The 9,856-nt window shown below is 55.0% G+C and overlaps 1 protein-coding gene across 1 annotated transcript in view; it reads right to left on the bottom strand.

The window, feature by feature from the left end:
- The window catches only part of DNAH17 (dynein axonemal heavy chain 17), a 38,714-nt gene that overhangs the window by 1,849 nt on the left and 27,009 nt on the right, over positions 1-9,856 (bottom strand). Inside the window, exons 62-78 of the mRNA XM_069799508.1 lie at positions 9,603-9,795; positions 9,253-9,488; positions 8,818-8,940; positions 7,843-8,047; positions 7,304-7,468; positions 7,008-7,148; positions 6,706-6,876; positions 6,394-6,516; positions 5,486-5,679; positions 5,206-5,354; positions 4,921-5,048; positions 3,893-4,120; positions 3,133-3,324; positions 2,245-2,424; positions 1,719-1,901; positions 483-665; positions 79-222 (exon numbers count right to left, since the gene is read on the bottom strand). Of these exons, the coding sequence (XP_069655609.1) occupies positions 79-222; positions 483-665; positions 1,719-1,901; positions 2,245-2,424; positions 3,133-3,324; positions 3,893-4,120; positions 4,921-5,048; positions 5,206-5,354; positions 5,486-5,679; positions 6,394-6,516; positions 6,706-6,876; positions 7,008-7,148; positions 7,304-7,468; positions 7,843-8,047; positions 8,818-8,940; positions 9,253-9,488; positions 9,603-9,795 (2,938 nt within the window). The remainder of the gene's footprint in view (positions 1-78; positions 223-482; positions 666-1,718; positions 1,902-2,244; positions 2,425-3,132; positions 3,325-3,892; positions 4,121-4,920; positions 5,049-5,205; positions 5,355-5,485; positions 5,680-6,393; positions 6,517-6,705; positions 6,877-7,007; positions 7,149-7,303; positions 7,469-7,842; positions 8,048-8,817; positions 8,941-9,252; positions 9,489-9,602; positions 9,796-9,856) is intronic.

Below are 9,856 nucleotides of genomic sequence, written 5' to 3'. Positions count from 1 at the left end.
ACTGATGGAGGTGATTCCTGGTCTTCTGTGGTATCCGCTTGCACCCTAAACTTTAACTTTCACAAGAAATCTGCTCACCCTAATCCGAAGGAGCAGGTCTGCATACCAGGCTCCTAAGCTAAGAAGAGAAGGATAGGCATAACGTGTCCAGGACTCGGGAACGTTGTCGTAGAAGAGAGCGTTTGCCAGCTCTTCCATATCCGATGTAATCGTTAGCTCTCCCTTTAAAAAAGAGAAAAGTCTGGGCAGTTTCATCTGAAGAAAGCAAGACTGATGGAAGTATTTGGTCTCAAACTCATCACGAAGCAGGAGGCTGGTACCATCTGGCTGCACCCAGCACAGTGGAATGTGTAAGAGTGTGAGCAAGGGTAGCCAAGTGCTTTGTACAAGACAAGGTTCGTGAACGAGCAACAGCCATTTGCAAATCATGGGAAATTATTTGATAGAGAGAGGTGCTTTCTAGGCAGCTACCTAATGCATACCTTTAGTCCCAAGTCCAACTCTTTCAAAGATCGCCTGATTTCATGGGTCAAGATGTTCATTCTTTCACATTCCTGGAAGGCAACTACAACATACGGGGTCTTGTCCACTGCTTTCGCCATGACCTCCACCATATTGAATGGCTCCGGCAGCTTCTCAATAATCTCGTCTAGGACTGACTTCACCTGGGAAGAATAGGCCATAGAACTGCTCTTATCTAAGAAAAAATGCTGTGGGTTAACAGTTAATTAACTTGGTAAGATTTTTCTTTTTCTGCCTTTGTGTTTTGCTGTGCCTCCTCCCCTGTTACTGATACTCTGTTATTTCACTTACTGCTCTTGTATCTTAAAAAGCTGCAGCTCTTTTTCGATAGCCAAGAACTGAAGCCATGGAGGCTGTGAAATTCAAGTGTAAAATCCAGGGAGTCAGGAGGAAGACTTTTTTTTTTTTTTTTTTTTTTTTTTTAAAAGCATGTGTTTTTAGTAGTTGCCATTATGAATGGAAGTTAATAAGCCTGCTCCATCTGCTGAGGGCGCAGCATGTAAGCCACATTTTGCCACTGGCACATCTCAACCCCATCAAAGAGTAACCTTTCTGAACACTGCTGACTTTTGTAACCACACCATGTGTTCAGATGGAGTGAACACAAAGAAACTGCTGGGGCAGCATTTCAGCCCCTTCTTTTTACCCTTTGCGTTTCTGAGAGATGCTGGAGGAGAGCAGCTAATGGTCTCATGATCTGTGTGACTAGCTGCCTGCCTGCCTGGGAACTAGACTGATGCAAGAGCAGGGAAGAGGGGAGAGAGCTGCAGATGGGATGAGGACAAATAGACAGCTGTGGCCAGTACTTTGTCTGCCCTGGGCTGCAGTAGCAGTGCTGCCTTTGCAGCAGCTGTAGAGCAGTGAAGCATTTGCTCGTGTTCAGTTACATTACCAATGCCAAAGACTGGCAGAGTTACTGAAATGGAAAGGAGAGCCTGGTCACAGAGAAACCAAGTGCAAATATACTTAAATAAAAACCTGACTGCAGCGTTTCTCATGAGCTCTGTGCTAGCAGCTCCCCTTTTTCCAGGCTGACAGTTTGTAGCATTAGGTACTGGGCTAGAATCACACCTCCACTATCTTGCACTGATGAAAATCAATTATTACAGGTCATATTCTTCTGTCCATTGTGTGTGGGCCCATATCTGTCCTCCCGACCTCTGAACTGTTATTGTGTAGTGTAAAACTTTGCTTGCCTTTTCTTCTCGGGAGACACCTGAGCCTCCTCCAGCATCTGATTCTTTGGGCTGCATTTCCAAAACTGTCCGAAAAAGCCTGTCCGAAGTGACAGTCAGGAACCCAATTTCTGCGTTGGGGTGAAGGCCGTACAAGTAGGGGCTCTCTGGTGGCAGGTTGTCATCGATGTACTCGTGATAACCCTAAGCACAGGGCAGGCGCTGACATTAGTTTAACAGATACGTACAAAGGAGCGTGAGTTTCACTTCAGCTTTGAAAATACGTCATCGCTGTTTGGTGGTGGTGCTTCACAGCTAGCTGGCGTTGCTTATTCAAGATGTTTTTTTTACTCACGTCTTACCTAAGATTTTCCCTTACCACCCCAGCCACAGGAATTATTTTTGCAGCTATTCTCCATGTTTCCATGGGATTGAAACTTTTTTTCCCCTAAATTCCCTGCTGGTTAGCACGAGGGAACTCTGACTAGTGCACATTTATCCAGAGCAGTGGTTTTCCACAGCAAATTGCAGTGTTAATCTTTCTTACCTTGTAATCCAAGCTGGGAGGGATCAAAAACCCTGGAGCTAAGTACACTTCCCCTTCCAGCATCTCCGCACGGATGTATTCACTCAGGTAAGTCCGACACAGTCGGCGGTCCCAGTCGTCTGTGATATGCCCGCCGTACATGATTTCACCAAATAGGTACCGGAGATCATCCCATGGTACCTACAAGGAGAGGCTCACTGTGGGTTTTCTGTGTGGCTCCCCAGAAGTCCCCTGCAGCCTGGGGAAGCTGCACACAGCTGTAGAGCTGTGGGGCCACGGAGCAATGGCTCCTGGGTTGGTCCGTCCAGCATCTAGGGAAGTGACAGGCCCTGGACCCACAGAGGCTTGATGACAGAGTGAAGGGGAGCAAGGCAGGGGACCTTGTCTCAGGGGTCTCATGTTTGCCCACAGATTTCACCTTGTCCCAGTATGGACACAGCCAGCCATACTTTGAATCCCCATCATCCCGTCTTTATTCAGATCAACATTGATCATGTCTGTGAAGCCAGGTGAAAGCAGGACTCTCCTAAAGGTGAGACCTCAAGCCTACTTGTTGCACCTTCATTCTTGGGGCAGGCTTTGTCTTTTAGGTGGAAAGTAATTAAAAAAACCCAACCCAAGAGAGCACCGAGGCATGAGCCAGGGCAGGCACTCCTCCCAGCCTGGTGCTGAACACCCGCTTTCCACCCAGCTTGGTTGCGCTGAGGACTATGCACCTTCACCTGCCAGAGTGTGCAGGCAGCTCCCCAGGGGAGGAGGGGAAGAGCTGCTGGCAACGCTGTGTTTCCTCAAAAGAAGGCATTTGTGCAGCAAACTGATGAATTTTTTGAAAAAGGTTGCTTGACAGTGTGATTGTCCTGAGGTATGATCACTTTGTAAGTCCCTTACCTTGGGGTTGGCCTCCAAGTAATTGTACAGGACATTAATCGATATGGTCAGGTCACCATTGTTGAAGGGGTAAGATCTGTTCCAGCCCTGAGTGCCAAACTTGCGTCGCTCAGCCACCACCGCGTGGAAGTAACAGAGCGCAAACAAGATGCATTTGAACTCAATTTCTTTGCTGCACATCTCCAACGTGTCCTGCAGTGGAATAAAATGAGAGTGGGTTTGCAACTGAATAAGTGAATATCACTAGCAGCCATCCCTCTATTGAAGAAAATTAACAGATGATGGCAAAGGAGAACTGAAGGTTGTTTATTAAAAAAAAAAAAAAAAAGTGCATAAAATTATCTTTTAAAGATTTGCTAGTTGGTTAATTTTTGCACTCGTTTGTAAAAAAATTAGGAATACACATACACATATACACCCCACTGACAGTTGAGGTGGCTTGTTTGTGACATTAAGCTGCAGCAGCTTGACATTCAGCCTTGGGAAAGGTGCCAGTGATTCGGCATCTTCCCTGGTTCAGAACCCTCAGGCAGCTCTGGTTAACCTTAAATCACGTCCTGACAAATGGGGGCTCTGAGCACCCCCAGGAGGATGTGCCTGGGGGTGGGCTGGCTCCTGGCACAGCATCCGTGTCTGCAGTGATGCCCCCAGAGATGGTCAGCCCGTGAAACCCCAGGGACAGGGTGAGCTGGACACGCTGACCCAAAACGGTTGAAAGGAACTGGCTGTGCACAGCATGACCATGGTGGGGCGAGGGTACCTGGGCGAAGAGGTCGAGGGCTTTGTGCAGGTTGGCATACATGCCCGTCGGCGGCTCGTTGGTGATTTTGATGGCGTTTTCCAGCAGTCCCTGTGGGATGATGTGAGCCTCCGGGCTGGGGGCTGGCTCGGCACTCATGAACACCCGGTAGTCAGCATGGCTGCCCAGGCTGTACTGCTCCACTCTCTTCTCCAGTGTGCCCAGCCACCGGGCCACCAGGTGGATGTTCTGCAACAGGAACCCCTCCAGTACTGCTTGGGCTGAAGTACAACCTCGGGCATCGCTCGTCCCCCCAAATTCCTACTGTGGCTCCACAGAGAGCAGGTGCAGCGCAACATGGCACCGCTTGGGCTGGGGACACCCAACTGTCCCAGACAGTGCCACTGGCATCACGTGGGGATATACCATGAAAAATCTTGCACCCCCATAGAAGGGCTGCCATCCTCTCTGAATGACCTCCTGTGCTTTTCACCTCCACTCTCTGTTGCTGGTCTCCTACTCTGTGGCCCCTCTCCAGTTCCCTTGGTGCAGGCCGGCAGGGCTTGGTGCACACCCAAAATCTGTCCGTCCTGGATGTTCCCTCGCCTCCTGCCTTGCTCATGGCAGTGCAGTGACAGTAAGGGGTCATTGTGCCCCCCCCACCTGGTGGTCCTGTGTGTCCCCCACCACTGCAGGGAGCAAGGGGCACTGCACTCCCCACCTCCCGCCTCCCCTGTTTCTCTAAGCCCCCCCGTGTCACCTCCTTGCCCCCTTCCCGCTGTTCTCCTGCCTCTGCCCCCACCAAGGACAAGCCTGGACCCGGCCACTGCACCAGCTGAGCCCTGAGACTGTGCGGGACTGCTAATGCAGTGGGACCTGGGGAGTGGAGCGGACCAGCTGCTGATGCTCCCCGAGCTCCAGCCATCCCAGGTGCCACCTTAGTGTCAATGGGGATGCTGAGGCTGGGGGAGCCTGGGGACCCTCTGAGCCACATCTGGCTGTGTGCCGGGCTGTGTGCCCCGCTGTGCGCCCCAGTGCCCCCCACCCACCTGCAGGATGACCCACTGCCCCTGCGCGGCTGCCACCTCCAGGGCCCGTTCGGCCACGGCCTCCTGGCCCTGCCCCAGCGACACGTTGTGGATCTTCCCATTGTCGATGGTGAAATTCAGCTTTCTGCCTGGGGAGGGGAGGAAACCGTCACGAAGTGAGATGCCTTTTTCGTTAGTATTAGAAAGAAGATGGGGCTGTGCAGCTCCAGCCATTCGTGGCTCAAACCAGCAGCGGCATGCAGCCCTTGTGAGCTGGTGCCAGCGGAGGAGAGGGCAGCGGCTCACCCACGGCCTCCACGTCTTTCAGCGGGTCGACGCCAGGGGAGAGAATGAAGAACAGGGGCGTGCAGGGGCTGCTCTCCTTGTACGCCTTGAAGAGATCCACGCTCCTTCCTTCCACAAACTTGCTCCCCATCTTCTCTTCCACAAAGTTCCTACAGAAAAAATAAAACCATAATGTGAGTTAGGAACAAACGTGGTCACTGGGCGCAGCTGGGGCAGTGACACTGTGGGTCTTTTGCCAGGAGCGCACTGTGCTGCGTGCCCCGGGCAGGCGCTGGCGTACCTGATAGCATAGGTCATCCTGTCCGGCCGCATGCACCGCAGCATGCACAGCTTCTGCAGGGCTGACTTGTTCTTCCACTCCTTGGGGAACACCTCCTTCTCTGGCACCTCGGACTCCACAAACTTCTTCCATCGCTTTGCCGAGCCCTCGATGTCACTGTCCAAGTTCTTGAACTCTTCCATTTCTGAGAGCACCTTCAGATCCCCCAGAGAAGGGCTGAATCAATCCTGGGCTCTGCTCGCCCTCGGGCCCCCCATGCTGGGGGTGTCCCCACGGAGTCATGTGTATGTGGGGATGGTCCTGTGCCACAGCCAGGCCCTGAGGGGTCCCGCAGACTTGCTCCACCAGCCCAGGCAGGCTGCCAGACCTGCCCTCCACCGGACACGGCTGCATTGGGGGTCCCAGAGGCATCCCTCAGGTGCCAAGGCTGCCTGGTGAAACAGGGATGCTGCGCGTGGGCTGGCGGGGCATCACTTGGACACTCCTGAGCTCATGGGCGAGGAGCTGGGCACACGGGGACACTGACAGTCAAAAATACTGGCGAGACGCAACCTTGCCAGCTGCATCCTCCTGCCAGTGCGAGCAGCCCATCTCCCCTTTCCCTCAGCCCCCCGGGGTGAGCGGGACGTGCAGAGGAGGGGGAGCAGTGGGACAGGCTGTCTCTGGCGCTCGGTCGGCTGAATGGCTGACCCTACCACCTGCTGCAGGGCTGAGTGCGGACCCCCACACCGCTGGCACGCTGCCATCCCACAGCCCCTGCCAGGGGCTGGGATTTGCTGGGTCTCACCAGCCGCAGGGGACAGGGAGGCTTTGCGGACCCTCCCGGCTGCTGCAGGTGACCCCAGACCCACTGTGCTGGGTGCCATGCTGGCATTGCCTTGGCACAGCAGGTGACTGTGTGGACCAACCTTGATGCCACCCCAGCCCTGAGGCTGCAGGAAGTCCACGGGGGATGCGACGCCGGCCTTGGAAGGGAAGCGTAGAAGAAAGTCCAGCTCCTCCAGGTTCACTTCTTTCTTGATTGCCAGGACCTGGCAAGTTGAGCGTGCAGTGTCACAACCACCCCGGTACACACAGCCTCAGTGCAAGGGGCTGTGCTCTGGGCAGAAGCTACTGAGCATCCAGCAGCAGCACAGAGGTAAGAGAACGACCTATCTAAACCAACATAAACTCACATACAGTATTATACCACAGAAGTCTCAAACATTTGCACCCATTACCTGGAAGGCAACCTGGGCCAGGAAAATGAGTTTGTCTCTCTCAAAGAGTCCCCGTGCGGTGTACATATAGACTGAGTAGGTGATCTCATCTGTTAGGTTGATCACCCTTTGCTTGATGTTGTCATCGGCGGCTGTGCGCTGAATGGCTTTCTCAAAGACTCCGTTGAATGCCTGAGGAAGAGCCAGGTGAGCAGCTCAGCGCCCGGTCTGCTGGGTGTTTTGTTAGCAGCATAAATGCTGAAACACCGAATCTCTGAGATTCCTCCAAACCCTGTCCTGCCCGTCCAAACCAATTCCTCTACCTTGAGAGAGAACTGGTAGATGGGGTTGATCTTGTTGAGGTCACTCAGGATGAAGTACAGCAGGGATGCTCGCTCTGCCGCTGGCCTGTAGTTTTCTCTAGCGACATTTATTTGGACTTCGGTGACTTTAGCTTCTTTCACCTTGACACACAAGAAGGTGGGTGTTATCCACCATCCTGGCATGTGCTGAAGCAGCACCCAACCTCCCACTGAGCGCCAGGTGCCTAGCATGATCTGGGAGAGCTCTCCCACTGCCCGCGGCATCGCAGGACCGGCTTTGGGGCAAGCTCACTTACTTTTTCCTCAATTTCTATGGCTGTGCGCTTTGTTGTTTCCAGGTTCTCCACCAGTGCTGTGTCCCCCAGGAACTCCCCCCCAGCAGCAGACAGCCGGGCGAGGAGGGAGTCCTCCAGCTCCTTCAGCTTGATCTTGAACTCGTTCTGGCTCTTTGTGAGGTTTGCCTACAACACCAGCACCCCGGAGAGATGCGTGTCATTCAAGAGACTGTAGGAAAACTCTGGCGTCAATCACCATGTTTTTCATACTGTCACCGAAGCGCTGGTACACGAGGAGGGTGGACGTGGCCCCTCCTGGGACACGCTGTCACCCGCAGGGCGAAGCGGTGAGCGTGCCTGTGGCAGCGCCAGGCTCTGTGGGGCAACGGTGGACCCACAGCCACCCACGTAGACAGCACGGTCCGATTGGGACTCGCTCAGCTCTCGATAAACAACAGCGAGCTCACGGAGGTGAGATCTCACTGCTCCCTGCCAGCAAAGACTCCGCAGCTCCCCCAGGCCACTCTCCGCTACCGTCTCGCCGGCAGCCGGGTTCATACCTTCAGGGTCTCCAGGTCTGGCCGCTCTTTGGCCACCACAGCAGCCAGGAGCTGGTCCTCCAGTCCCTCCCGGGTCACCAAGAAGTTGATCAGGGTGCACTGAGCCTGCACCTCTGGCTTGTAGTGAGGGTTGGAATATTTGGTGTGCAGAATCAGTCGGAAGCGTGGGTGATATTCCACTTCTTTATCTCCTATCCTAATGCATCTGTTTAGTTAATTAAACAAATTACATTTCTGTACACTTAGCAGTAACTCATCACAGACAGAAGCCCTCAACCCATATGCTGTTCCCGGCTGCTTAAGATGTATCTCTCTGGTTGGGAAAAGGCATAGCAAGGGCAGAAGTGCCAAAACAGCCCTGGCAGGGCAAAGGCTGGAGGAACAGAAGAAGCTGGAGGCTGCCCTGCCCACAGGCCCACCATGGCTTCCAGGCTGATGCTCCTTGCAGGGTCCCTGCCATGAAACGAGTTTGCTCCCACCTCAGAGCCCCATCCCTGCAGTCCTGGGGGACCAACCCTCACCAGATCCCAGGGATGTGGTCAAGAAGGTCGGTAGTGTCCAGGGAAGGCAGCACTGCCTGCAGTGGGGCTGGCAGCGCCGAGTGGGGCAGGGGAGATGGGGCAGGGATTCTCAACAAAAGCCCCATCACAGAACAGCTTCTGTGTCTGCCAAGAGAACCCTCTCAGTTTATCACACTTTATTGCAGGTGCACCAGGGAACGTGCTCTTCTTAAACCACTAAATGAACCGGACTCTTCAGAGTAGAATGGTAAAAAATGTCACATCAACTACAAGTGTCCCCACTGGGAAATACCAGGAGAAAACTAAGGCATGTAGCCAGACACTCTCATGTGCATGGGGAAGGATCAGGCCCCAGATGCCGTCATGCAAAGGGGCATAAATTGGCATTTTAGGGCAGCAGTGGTTGCTCAGAGCAGGTGAAACTCTTAGGCACCAGAGAACAAGGTGTGCTGACCTGCCCTTCTTGGTGGTGTTCCTGCCCAGCAGGTGGTCCAGCACCGGCTCCATCGTCTCACCAACGTCCTCGATCAGCAGCGTCTGTCCTTCGGAAACCGCCTGCTCTATGGCATCCAGATAGCTGCAGCCGAAAGGAGAGGGAGGCGCGGTGTGGGGTGAGTGTGCGCGCACTGTGGGGAGCTCCGGTGAGCTCGGGTGAACGTCCGCCAGCCGCTGTGCCCTGGTGGGACCCCCGCGGCACTGCCAGCCCCAGCCCCTGCACAGCCCATGTTGGTGTTGGGTGCTTCCACCAGCACTGCTGCCCTTGGGTGTCCTGACTCTGATGGGGGATGCGGGTGGCCTGGTTTGCAGAGCTCCATGCCCCTCTGGTGTCAGGCGAAGGGGGGGGCCCTTCCAGCCTGAGCCTGCGGCAGCCCCGCAGCACCCGACCCACCTCCTCTGGCCCAGGCGGATGGCCCGCAGCTCCTCCCCGTATTTGTTCTTGATCCACTTGATGCCCTGGAGCTGGGCGTCCACGACCAGGGGCCACCGCTGGGTGTTGCAGAGGATGGTGGCGTTCTCAGTGGATGTGCGGTCGCTGGGCAGCCCCTGGTTGCTCCAGGCAGCCACATCAGCGGTGTCGGTGAGGAGGCTGAGGGGGTCCAGCCCTGGGGTGATGGGGATGGGCACCTGCCAGGGAGGGACCGTTGGGCGCCTGGCCACAGAGGAGTGGGAGCCCCTTGGTGCCAGCAGACATGGAGGGAAGGAGCCCAGGCACCCAGGACGGGACCCGTGGCCACTCACCGCCAGCCTGCTGAGGAAGGGGATCCAGTGCTTCTCCAGCAGCTCGGCTCTGTAATTCTTGGTGAAGTAGCCGACGTAGGACACGAAGGCAGAGACCAGCAGCACGTCTCCACACAGTGTCTTCTCCTGCTCTCTGAGCATCTCCACTGACTCAGCCCAGCGGACGTTTTCGGACGCCAGGCCCCCGATGAGCCTGGGGGAGGCCAGAGGAGACAGTGGCTGCTGGCTGCTGTGGTGCTGCCGGGGGGGGGGGG

The sequence above is a fragment of the Haliaeetus albicilla genome, chromosome 12 (genome assembly GCF_947461875.1).
Source record: "Haliaeetus albicilla chromosome 12, bHalAlb1.1, whole genome shotgun sequence".
In the NCBI taxonomy this organism is placed as follows: domain Eukaryota; kingdom Metazoa; phylum Chordata; class Aves; order Accipitriformes; family Accipitridae; genus Haliaeetus; species Haliaeetus albicilla.
This window is presented reverse-complemented; position numbering and strand designations above follow the sequence as displayed.